Consider the following 13,120-nt stretch of genomic DNA (forward strand, 5'->3'; position numbering starts at 1 on the left):
ATGGCATTTTAAATTCGACAGTCAGTCTAGGTGGACAGTTATTTTTTTCTTAATGTTGGACTCTTGATAAATTAGCTTTGGAAATTTTAAGTTGACAGGATTGGCAACATTGTTCCCGAAAATTTGACATTTGCTATTTTAACATGAAATTTACTGTGTATTAAGGCAACATAATCAATTAATTAATGCAAGAAGGTCTAAGTAAATTAAATTTTTCATGCTGTTTAAAAGCGGTAACAAATTGAATTTTGACATTAATTTTGACAGTACTTACTCGATCGTCTTTTTTACTCTAAAATCCAATTCATACAACTTTGCCATTGCAACATATGCAACAGAAACGGAGTACACAAACATTTTTTGTGACCTTGAGAAATTAGCTTTAACATTATCCACCGGAATTTGGTATTTGTCTATTTTGACATGAAAATTGCTATGCATCACAACCAAGTAATTAATTAGTGCGAGCACTTAAACTCCAAGTGAAATGAAATTTCTGGGGATTTTTCTTGATAAAATGTGAAAAATTTAATAAAAGTGTTACCAAACTAATGTAAAATGGTGGAGGCGCCAGGATAATAATAAAGCTTTTTAAAATCTGTACTTTTTTGTAAAAAAATGGAAAAAAATTGTGAAAATCTGGGAACATAAAGGATTTGAAAGAGTTTTTAATGAGAGAGTGGACTACATTTCTTATGTAAAGTTGAAATTTTGACAAATCAGCTTTGAAGTTTTTAATATGACAAGGTTGGCATCATTGTCGCCCAGAATTTGACATTTGACATGAAATTTGTTGTGTATTATGGTTACAGTTTGTAACAAAATAAGCCTACAACATACATCATTATCCTCCAGAATTTGACATTTGCCAATTTTGACAGAAAAATTGTTATGCATTACAATTACGTAATTGATTAGGGCGTGTTCTTAAACTGGTCTTTCATACAAAAAACAAAAAAATGTAGGGATTTTTCTCTTTAAAATGTGACAAAAATAAAAAAAAATAAAGAAAATATAAAATAAAATTTACTCAAAAATGGTGGAGGCGCCAGGATATTAATAAAACTTTTGCAAATTGTCATTTTTCGTGAAAAAATTAATATCGTGAAAATCCGGGAATGTAAAGCATCTGAAGGAGTTTTTAATAAAACAGTGGACAGATCTCTGGTTGTATTTAAAGTTGGAATTTTGATAAATTAGCTTTGAAAATTTTGAATTGAGAAGATTGGCAACATTGTTTCCCAGAATTTGACATTTGCTATTTTGACACGAAATTTGCTGAGTATTAAGGCTACCTAATTAATTAATTAGTGCGAGGGGGTCCAAGTAAATTAAATGTTCCATGCTGTTTAAAAACAGTAACAAATTGAAGTTTGACATTAATTTTGACAGAACTTACACGATCATTTTTTTTACTCTAAAACGCTATTCATATAACCAACTTCACTATTGCAACATATGGAACAGGAACGAAATACACAAAGAAAATTTCAAGATTTCTTGTGACCTTGGGTGGACATTTGCTACCCTAACTACTTAATTGTAGAAAAATTCTCTGCAGGAAAAATTAAGTTTAGAGTCAGTCAAATAAAATTCATGGCGTCTAAAGATTTTCTAGGGATCGATTAAGTAAGTTGGAGAATCCCTAATTCAGGTTTTATTGGGGAGAATAAAGTAACGAATTACTGTAAAAATTGTCTATTAAAATACGACTGAGAACGTGTTACATAAGTGGTATAAATAATCTTAGCCTAAATTCAGATATATACACGAAAATAAATAATATAAATAAAAGGCAGAGTATTAGACAGTTTAGCCATTACCGTCACAAAATTCGTTGTAGGAACGAGAGTCAGTGCAATAGTCAGTAGAGATCAAAACCTAATTTTTTGCAACGGTAAAATTACTCAAAGCTTCCATCACCAGAACCGACACCTCCCCGAAAATCCTTAAGAGTTATAATTGCTTGAGTCTGGGACAGTCCCATCATTTGAAATCTCATCTCGAGTTAACTCTATCACTTGTCAACTCAACAGAAAGATCAAACGTTCTTAATCTAAACACACAGTGTCTCTGAACACTTAAGCGATGTGTTTTCCCGGAGTTAACCACTTCTTCATGTAGTAGCAAAACAGAGTGCTGATGTAGAGTAGAACTAATAAGGCACAAGTAACGCCGAGGGCCAAAACAGAAGTTTTGGTCGGACACGGTTCTATAATAGTGACGGTTTTATCTGAAACAAACCCATGAAGACCTTCCAGCGACTCCCTGAAACTACCTTTTCCAAACTCGGCGCTGGAGAGGTCGCTCTTGAAGAATTCCGATTGTTTTTCGTCGCCAAAGTCCAACACGAGAATCTCCTGGCTGAGCGTCATGTCTTCTTCTTTTTCTTCATCGGTGGCGTTGCTCACGGATCTCTTTCTCCTGCCCCAAGACTCTATAGAATCACGGCCCCATTCGCACACAGCCTGTGGAGAAAACAGTCACGAGAGTCTCAACAAACAAAGAACTCACGGGTTCGCAAGGTCCAAGACAATATTTGACGTTACATTGGAAGATGACTCCGTACGATTCCGTGAATCTGAAAGCCTCGTAAACAGACTGGAGAGCGTTGCCGTCGGGGGTAAAAGCAGGGAAGATGCTGGGGTCAACTGGACAACCCTCGTCGTCGATGATCTGGAAAGTGCTCTTCGAGTCTTTGGCCATGGCGACGCAACTGCGGGCGAAAATGCCGTACGGAGCTAAAAACAGAGTTGGAACGTGGGGTTTGGTGACATCAACTCCTTACTGTCTTCTGGAATCTCGATTCTAAAGGTGAGTTTGTCTCCGATTCGCACAGTTTCCACTTCGCGCAAGCGGCTGTCCAAGATGCGGATTCTTGGTGGCGGTGCTTCAGGAGCAGACGTGATGCTGATCATCTCTGGGTCTCTGCAAACAATAAAGTTGGAAATTGAGTCGTTAAAGTCTTCACCTTACCTAATAGGCATCATTCCGAAGGTGATGTTCTTCGACGACATGTCATATGTGCATTTAACTTTGTATATCTTGTCGGCTTTGGTCATAACCACACTGTGATGTTGTAAAACGACAGTGTTGCTATAAACACCAGTCTGCAAAAATCTGCGTCATTACTGCACACTTGAACGCTGTTGTTACGTACCACCGACTGAGTATTACAATCTTGTCCGGTCATCGTCAGATCGAGTCTGAAGAGATCGCTGTTGAGAACATCAACATTACAAGTTTCCGAGCGACCGAGGGCGTAAATTCTTCCGTTGAAAGGCTTGTTAGTGCGGACTTGGACGGCAATCTTCGTGTCCTTGCAGTTGACCGACACTGAAAATTATTCTTTGAGTTAACTCATTACCGCCCAGTGTCCTATAATAGGACAGCCGTTACAGGTCGGAATAGAAAATATTGGATATTTTTGGCTCGTCTTTAAAATGAAGATTTAAAATCCGTCCCTGTAGCTCAAAAAATTTGAAATTTAGAATAGACAATGGACAAGTCAAAAATAGTAACCTCTCCAAATTTCATTGCCTTAACATCAAAATTACTAAAATTACAGGTTCGAATGGAAAATATTGGAAATTATTAGCTCGTCTTTAAAATGAAAAGTTCTAAAATCCGTCCCTGTAGCTCAATAAATATGAAATTTGGAACAAACAATAAACAAGTCAAAAATAGTACTCTCTCCAAATTTCATTATTCTAGCCTCAAAATTACTAAAGTTACAGGTTCGAATGGAAAATATTGGAAATTTTTGGCTCGTCTTTAAAATGAAAAGTTCTAAAATCCGTCCCTGCAGCTCAATAAACATGAAATTTGGAACAAACAATAAACAAGTCAAAAATAGTACTCTCTCCAAATTTCATTGCCTTAACATCAAAATTACTAAAATTACAGGTTCGAATGGAAAATATTGGAAATTATTAGCTCATCTTTAAAATGAAAAGTTCTAAAATCCGTCCCTGTAGCTCAATAAATATGAAATTTGGAACAAACAATAAACAAGTCAAAAATAGTACTCTCTCCAAATTTCATTATTCTAGCCTCAAAATTACTAAAATTACAGGTTCGAATGGAAAATATTGGAAATTTTTGGCTCGTCTTTAAAATGAAAATTTCTAAAATCCATCTTGCTCAAAAAATTTGAAATTTGGGACTGGCAATAGACAACGCAAAGATAGTGATCTTTCCAAATTTCTTTGCTCTAACATCAAAATTACTAAAATTACAGGTTCGAATGGAAAATATTGGAAATTATTAGCTCGTCTTTAAAATGAAAAGTTCTAAAATCCGTCCCTGTAGCTCAATAAATATGAAATTTGGAACAAACAATAAACAAGTCAAAAATAGTACTCTCTCCAAATTTCATTATTCTAGCCTCAAAATTACTAAAATTACAGGTTCGAATGGAAAATATTGGAAATTATTAGCTCGTCTTTAAAATGAAAAGTTCTAAAATCCGTCCCTGTAGCTCAATAAATATGAAATTTGGAACAAACAATAAACAAGTCAAAAATAGTACTCTCTCCAAATTTCATTATTCTAGCCTCAAAATTACTAAAATTACAGGTTCGAATGGAAAATATTGGAAATTATTAGCTCGTCTTTAAAATGAAAAGTTCTAAAATCCGTCCCTGTAGCTCAATAAATATGAAATTTGGAACAAACAATAAACAAGTCAAAAATAGTACTCTCTCCAAATTTCATTATTCTAGCCTCAAAATGACTAAAATTACAGGTTCGAATGGAAAATATTGGAAATTTTTGGCTCGTCTTTAAAATGAAGATTTCTAAAATCCGTCCCTGCAGCGCAAAAAATTTGAAATTTGGAATAGACAATAGACAAGTCAAAAATAGTAACCTCTCCAAATTTCATTGCCTTAACATCAAAATTACTAAAATTACAGGTTCGAATGGAAAATATTGGAAATTATTAGCTCGTCTTTAAAATGAAAAGTTCTAAAATCAGTCCCTGTAGCTCAATAAATATGAAATTTGGAACAAACAATAAACAAGTCAAAAATAGTACTCTCTCCAAATTTCATTATTCTAGCCTCAAAATTACAAAAATTACAGGTTCGAATGGAAAATATTGGAAATTTTTGGCTCGTATTTAAAATGAAGATTTCTAAAATCCGTCCCTGCAGCTCAAAAAATTTGAAATTTGGAATAGACAATAGACAAGTCAAAAATAGTAACCTTTCCAAATTTCATTGCCTTAACATCAAAATTACTAAAATTACAGGTTCGAATGGAAAATATTGGAAATTATTAGCTCGTCTTTAAAATGAAAAGTTCTAAAATCCGTCCCTGTAGCTCAATAAATATGAAATTTGGAACAAACAATAAACAAGTCAAAAATAGTACTCTCTCCAAATTTCATTATTCTAGCCTCAAAATTACAAAAATTACAGGTTCGAATGGAAAATATTGGAAATTTTTGGCTCGTATTTAAAATGAAGATTTCTAAAATCCGTCCCTGCAGCTCAAAAAATTTGAAATTTGGAATAGACAATAGACAAGTCAAAAATAGTAACCTTTCCAAATTTCATTGCCTTAACATCAAAATTACTAAAATTACAGGCTCGAATGGAAAATATTGGAAATTTTTGGCTCGTTTTTAAAATGAAGATTTCTAAAATCCGTCCCTGTAGCTCAAAAAATTTGAAATTTGGAAGAGACAATAGACAAGTTAAAAATAGTAACCTCTCCAAATTTCATTGCCTTAACATCAAAATTACTAAAATTACAGGTTCGAATGGATAATATTGGAAATTTTTGGCTCGTCTTCAAAATGAAAATTTCTAAAATCCGTCCCATAAATTTTTCGTCATTTTTCATTTTCAAACAATTGTTGCGATACTATGAAGTTCAAACTCATTCACATTTACACATTCAAAGGGTTGCACATAACATAAGGAGTGAGGGCAAAAATTATGAAAAAAAAAAGTTAGAAATGTGATGTCGAACCCAGCATAGAAGATTTTGAATCATGTTATATTGGTCAGTAAAATATATGACATCTATTTATTTAATGAACGTTTCTATATTAATCCGCCCATTGTCCTATATAAAGGACAGCTTAGAAAATATAGAAGACAAACATTTTTTTCAAGATTTTTATGTAGAATCACTCAGGTATTTAAATTAAAATTTGTGAAAAAAAAATTTGGTATCGGGCCTTAATGGGTTAAAGAGTTTTATGTTAACCTCCATACCATCATAGCACGTCCCGGTTTTGTCGCAGTTAATATCGCTGCGGGTCAAATTCAAACTGGGATCTTCCGTGGCCTCGAAGACCACTGGCAGGGTGTTGTCCGACGGCGCTCCAGAAGGTCCAGACTCTAAAATCTCACTTGTAGCGCTGTTTTACCTAAAACCCGACTTACTCTCGCAGACGTTCTCAAAGTAGGTTCCAATCCGCTCGCCGTTGTCGATCAAAGGTCGTTCCGCGTTGAGATACGTGCTGGGGCCATCGGGCAAAGTCTTGTGATCTAGATGGAACAACTGGCAATTGTATTGGGCCCCTTGCGGGGGTCCCTTGTACAAAAACGAGCGGCACAAGAACTCGTTCTCGATCTCACAGGCTAAACGACAGGCAGCTTCGCTGGTGACTTGGAGTTCCTTATCGGTGTAATAGTGTAGACTCGCGTATTGCGCGACTTTGTCATCAGCGACCCCAATTCTGGGCGTCTGGAAGACACGGTTGGTTTTGCACGCTTGGTTGTTCTTCAGACATAAATTCTCGAAGTAGTCGACGCCTTGGGCGTCCACAAACTGCACGAATTGTCCGGTGGTGCGTCTATCAGAGTCGCTGAGTTGGCACTGGAGGGTAACGTAGTTGTACTCCACCGAGCGACAAGTGAAGCGGTGCTGCAATAAAACAATCAATCCCAGAAGAGTTTTTTTTATTAATTTACCTCGTTGAGGCACGCCGAGAGACAAGCTTCCTTCGTGGAGGTGTAAATGAGCGCGTTGTCCAACCCTCTGATCATTTTATTGGGGATGCGTTCAAAGGCCCAAGGTCTCAGACAAACATTCTCGGATCTAAGTTGGAGTTTTGTCATGTAGTACATATTGACAGATCTTTGTTGAGTTGCTGAGGGGTTATTGGCGGAGGTTTCATTCTGAAGTTGGCACAAAGTCTCTTGAATTGGGATGAGAGGATTCACTACGAAACTGAAAGCCGCAGCTTGGCAGTCGGGCTCTTCGCGACACCATCCTTGGCATTCGTACAAGCTGAGGTTCTTTACGGTGTAGTAAGTGGTGCCGCGGTAGTCAAAGTCGGTGAGTTTCTCGAAGGCTATTCGCGCTGCAAGAACAAGAAAGTTGAGCAGGATGCCACGAATTAATCGCAATGGCTTCCTTCATAAATACCGCGATGGTCATAACACGAAGGAAGCTATTTATTTTAGCTGATGGGCTTATGAATTTTGATATCTTTACTAATGGAGCGAACACGATAAATGAGGGTATTAATCTTTCGAACATCCTGAGCGTCTTCCGCGTTAACTTTGTCTTCGCGCGTCCTTGAGATAAGCCCTACCTTTGCCCCACAATTTGTTTTTTTCGCTCTTCATTTAGTTCGGAATTAAGTGCAGTTTTTGAGTTGGCGCACTGCCAGCAACCATTTGCGGATATAAAGCGAGCCAAAAGATAAAGAAATGCGAGATCGATGCGGAATTGTGTCATTTTATCATGCAAACATGTCCGGAATAAAATTTTATTGAATTTCATGTACTTCTCTCAATAAAATAAAGTTCCTTTCATTGTTATTTGAGAGGATGCAAGTTTGACGCCGACAAGGGAAGTTTGAGGAAGACAAACAGAAACATGGGTCTGAGCTTTGTTCAGAACTTCTGACACGGTGTTTGTGGAGTTGAACCGGAGATTAATTTACTTGTCGTTAAGTTATTAGTTTTTCTTCAATCGGGCTCGTTTCGGTTGCAACTCCGCCACGACTTAATTTAGTTAATGTCCGTGAAGGACCACTATGATAACGGTGCGGTGTTTCGACAGTAATTTGGACACAAGTTGGAAAAAAAACAATGGTAAACCTCAAAGAACCGTTGGTACAAGTTCCGCTTGGGCGATGGAAATGAAAGCACTTACCTAAACTTCCATACGTGTTGGCAAAGACTAGAAGCACGGTGATTGCAAGGCTGCAGTGCATCATCTGGAACAAAGACAAGCAGGTTGACAACTACTTAAAATGCGGGAAACGGTACAGGTTTGAATAGAAAATGTTGGATATTTTTGGACAGTTTTGCAAATGAAAATTTCTAAAATCCGTCCCTGTTGTTAAAAAAATTTGAGATTTGGGACAAACAATAAACTAAAATAGTACTCTCTCCAAATTTCATTGCTCTAGCCTCAAAACTAGCAAAATTACAGGTCCGAATTGAAAATATTGGAAATTTTTGGCTCATTTTTAAAATGAAAATTTCTAAAATCCGTCCCTGTTGCTCAAAAAATTTGAAATTTGGAACAGACAATAGAAAAGTCAAAAATAGTATTTTCTCCAAAATTCGTTGTCCTAACATCAAAATTACTATACCCTGTTGCTCAAAAAAAATTAAATTTGAAACAGATAATAGGCAAGTCAAAAATAGTAACCTCTCCAAATTTCATTGCCTTAACATCAAAATTACTAAAATTACAGGTTCGAATGGAAAATATTGGAAATTATTAGCTCATCTTTAAAATGAAAAGTTCTAAAATCCGTCCCTGCAGCTCAATAAATATGAAATTTGGAACAAACAATAAACAAGTCAAAAATAGTACTCTCTCCAAATTTCATTATTCTAGCCTCAAAATTACTAAAATTACAGGTTCAAATGGAAAATATTGGAAATTTTTGGCTCGTCTTTAAAATGAAGATTTCTAAAATCCGTCCCTGTAGCTCAAAAAATTTGAAATTTGGAATAGACAATAGACAAGTCAAAAATAGTAACATCTCCAAATTTCATTGCCCTAACTTCAAAATTACTGAAATTACAGGTAGGAATGGAAAATATTTGAAATTTTTGGCTCGTTTTGCAAATGAAAAATTCTAAAATCCGTCCCTGTAGCGCAAAAAATTTGAAATTTGGAACAGACAATAGAAAAGTCAAAAATAGTATTTTCTCCAAAATTCGTTGTCCTAACATCAAAATTACTATAATTACAGATTCGAATGGAAAATATTGTAAATTTTTGACTAGTCTTGAAAATAAAAATTTCTAAAATCCGTCCCTGTTGCTCAAAAAAAATTAAATTTGAAACAAATAATAGGCAAGTCAAAACTAGTAACCTCTCCAAATTTCATTGCTTTACCATTAAAATTATTAAAATTACAGGTTTGAATTAAAAATGTTGGATATTTTTGGCTCGTTTTGCAAATGAAAATTTCTAAAATCTGTCCCAGTTCAAAAAATTTGAAATTTGAAACAGACAATAGACGAGTCGAAAATAGTATTTTCTCCAAATTTCGTTGCCCTAACATCAAAATTACTAGAATTACAGGTTCGAATGGAAAATATTGTAAATTTTTGGCTCGTGTTCAAAATGAAAATTTGTAAAATTCGTCTCTGTTGCTCAAAAAATTTGCAATTTGGCACAGACAATAAACCAGTTAAAAATAGTAACATCTCCAAATTTCATTGCCCTAACTTCAAAATTACTGAAATTACAGGTAGGAATGGAAAATATTTGAAATTTTTGGCTCGTTTTGCAAATGAAAAATTCTAAAATCCGTCCCTGTAGCGCAAAAAATTTGAAATTTGGAACAGACAATAGAAAAGTCAAAAATTGTATTTTCTCCAAAATTCGTTGTCCTAACATCAAAATTACTATAATTACAGATTCGAATGGAAAATATTGTAAATTTTTGACTAGCCTTGAAAATAAAAATTTCTAAAATCCGTCCTTGTTGCTCAAAAAAAAATTAAATTTGAAACAGATAATAGGCAAGTTAAAACTAGTAACCTCTCCAAATTTCATTGCTTTACCATTAAAATTATTAAAATTACAGGTTTGAATTAAAAATGTTAGATATTTTTGGCTCGTTTTGCAAATGAAAATTTCTAAAATCTGTCCCAGTTGTTCAAAAGATTTGAAATTTGAAACAGACGAGTTGAAAATAGTATTTTCTCCAAATTTCGTTGCCCTAACATCAAAATTACTAGAATTACAGGTTCGAATGGAAAATATTGTAAATTTTTGGCTCGTGTTCAAAATGAAAATTTGTAAAATTCGTCTCTGTTGCTCAAAAAATTTGCAATTTGGCACAGACAATAAACCGGTTAAAAATAGTAACATCTCCAAATTTCATTGCCCTAACTTCAAAATTACTGAAATTACAGGTAGGAATGGAAAATATTTGAAAATTTTTTCTCGTTTTGCAAATGAAAAATTCTAAAATCTGTCCCTGTTGCGCCAAAAATTTGAAATTTGGAACAGATAATAGACAAGTCAAAAATTGTAACCTCTCCAAATTTCATTGCCCTAACATTAAAATTACTAAAATTGCAGCTTCGAATAAATATTATTGGATGTTTTTGGCTCGTTTTGCAAATGAAAATTTCGAAAAACTCGTTTTGTTTCGCAAAAAAACGTTATAAGCGAAGGAGGACTTGACATGCAGTTGAAGCGTCTTCTGTGGGAAAACGACCTAAAATATCTCGCTCATTAACAGTAGAAACGTTGCATGTTTGCACGTAATAGATGACCACTCGACAGCTACTTGGAGGCGCCCGTTCGCTGATTTAATATGGAAATTCATCATCTATTCTCTAACGACTTCACGACACGGATCGCTATAAATTAACTTTGAAAAAGCATTTACAACCATCCAGTCATTAGTTCGTACATGCAAATTTCACGCCTCTTTTCCCCATTTTTACCACGACGAAAGATAAATTATGTTCAAATTCAATTTCATATTCGATCGAGCGAAGAATTAAACTTAACCCAAGAGAGATCTGAGGCTACAATCGCAAAGGTTCAAACTTCTGGCCAATTAACGTTAATCGAAATGGACGTTGGTGGTCTGTGAGGTGGCCCGGCGCATCCACCAAATAAACATTACAGTTATTGGTGGAAATGAGATGCGGTCGACAGTTAAGCCAGTTCTTGAATATCCTGCTTGATTTGAGTTTTATTAGAGAGCGTTCTCACGTTTCTTCATATTCTTGTTTCTCCATGTTGGCTGTTGGTGACCTCGTCAATTTTCACACTCCAGCTGTCTGTTAGAAAAGTTCAAATACCTAGTCGATTCATTGTCTTCCAGTGAAGCATAAAAATTCGTAGCAGTGCGCCGGTGGATTTTCGCTGTTCATCCAAGTGCATTGCCCTTGCAATCATCAAGAAACTATACATGCCCATTGCAACCTTTGACCGCGCACTTCCATAAACGCCGCTTATTCTCTCTTGCTTTACGACTGGAGATTTACATTTTGAATTTATTCTAAACGCCGCCTTATTTACGAGTTTTTTGCCGGTGGTGTGTGGTATTGCGTAATTGAAAACCATTGGTGTGAGGAGGGAGCATCTGGCTTATGAAACTACTTAGCGACTCAAGTAAATTTGTAGGTTTATTCAATACGGAAAAACGAAAATTACAGTGTGCCGCTTCACGTTTCCTTGTTTGTGTGCAATCAATTTTGTAATATCAGTGATCTGCTTTGTGGTATGCACTATAATAAAACGAACGATTGCAAGTCTTTGGAGTATTTGCTTCTAAATGTAGATGTTTACGTCGCTTTTGCAAGCATGCATTATACTAAACGCGGCTATAAATCAGCGATGCGTTCAATATTCCAAGAAGTCGATATTCCATGTTAATGAAGTTTGCTTTACGACCAACAAGTAACAAAAACCTGCAGATTTTCCAAGTGTGAACGCTCAACATTCGTAGAGTAGCCAAAGTGCACTCGTGCATCAAAAATGTGTTGCTATCTTCTTGTCATCTCCATTTTTAGCTCACATTCCTCACCGGTTTCTATCACTTTCGCTTTCTTGACAGTTCGATTATTCGAAATTATACCAAAATTATAATATTGGAAAATTTTGGCTTGTCTTAAAAATGAAAATTGCTAAAATCCGTCACTGTTGCTTAAACAATTTAAGACTTGGTCTATACAATAAACAAGTCAAAGTTAGTAATGTCTCCAAATTTCATTACCCTAGCATCAAAATTATTAATATTACAGGTCTGAATAGAAAATTTTGAATATTTTTGGCTCGTCTTAAAAATAAAAATTTCTAAAATCCGACCCTGTTGCTTAAGAAATTTGAGATTTAGGACAAACAATGAAAAAGTCAAAGATAGTAGCCTCTCCAAATTTCATTGCTCTAACATCAAAATTACTAAAATTACAGGTCTGAATAGAAAATATTGGACATTTTTGGCCCGTTTTGCAAATGAAAATTTCTAAAATCTGCCTCTGTTGCTCTAAAAATGTGAGATTTGGGGCAGACAACAAACAAATTAAAAATATTAATGTCTCCAAATTTCATTACCATAGCATCAAAGCTACTAAAATGACACGTCCGAATGAAAAATATTACAAATTTTTGGCTCGTCTTGAAAATGAAAATTTCTAAAATCCGTCCCTGTTGCTCAAAAAATTTTATTTTTGGTACAGACGATAAACAAAAGTAATGTGTCTAAATTTTATTACCATAGCAACAAAACTACAAAAATTACACGTGCGAATGAAAAATATTGGAAATTTTTGGCTCGTCTTCAAAATGAAAATTTCTAAAATCCGTCCCTGCTGTTCAAAAAATTTGAGATTTTTAAGAGACGATAACAAATCATAAGTTGTCTCTCTAAATTTTTTTGCCCTACCGTCAAAACTACCAAAATTATAGGACCGGTTGGAAAATATTGTAAATTTTTAGTTTGTCTTAAAAATGAGAATTTCTAAAAGCCGTCCCTTTTGCTCAAAAAATTTTATTTTTGGTACAGACGATAAACAAACCAAAAATAGTAATGTGTCTAAATTTTATTACCTTAGCAACAAAACTACAAAAATTACACGTGCGAATGAAAAATATTGGAAATTTTTGGCTCGTCTTCAAAATGAAAATTTCTAAAATCCGTCCCTGCTGTCAAAAAATTTGAGAT

General features: G+C 34.9%; 1 protein-coding gene across 1 annotated transcript in view; it reads right to left on the reverse strand.

Moving 5' to 3' along the window:
- Nucleotides 1-1,682: 1,682 nt before the first annotated feature.
- tyn (trynity) overlaps nt 1,683-13,120 on the reverse strand; it is a 35,199-nt gene continuing 23,761 nt past the window's right edge. Inside the window, exons 2-11 of the mRNA XM_088039362.1 lie at nt 8,122-8,185; nt 6,930-7,321; nt 6,399-6,882; nt 6,228-6,353; nt 3,161-3,336; nt 2,977-3,110; nt 2,789-2,928; nt 2,515-2,741; nt 2,279-2,468; nt 1,683-2,233 (exon numbers count right to left, since the gene is read on the reverse strand). Coding sequence (XP_087895488.1) covers nt 2,082-2,233; nt 2,279-2,468; nt 2,515-2,741; nt 2,789-2,928; nt 2,977-3,110; nt 3,161-3,336; nt 6,228-6,353; nt 6,399-6,882; nt 6,930-7,321; nt 8,122-8,185 — 2,085 coding nt within the window. The 3' untranslated portion in view covers nt 1,683-2,081. The remainder of the gene's footprint in view (nt 2,234-2,278; nt 2,469-2,514; nt 2,742-2,788; nt 2,929-2,976; nt 3,111-3,160; nt 3,337-6,227; nt 6,354-6,398; nt 6,883-6,929; nt 7,322-8,121; nt 8,186-13,120) is intronic.

The sequence above is a fragment of the Gnatocerus cornutus genome, chromosome 6, assembly GCF_029298725.1.
Source record: "Gnatocerus cornutus isolate USDA-ARS CGAHR chromosome 6, icGnaCorn1.1, whole genome shotgun sequence".
NCBI lineage: Eukaryota > Metazoa > Arthropoda > Insecta > Coleoptera > Tenebrionidae > Gnatocerus > Gnatocerus cornutus.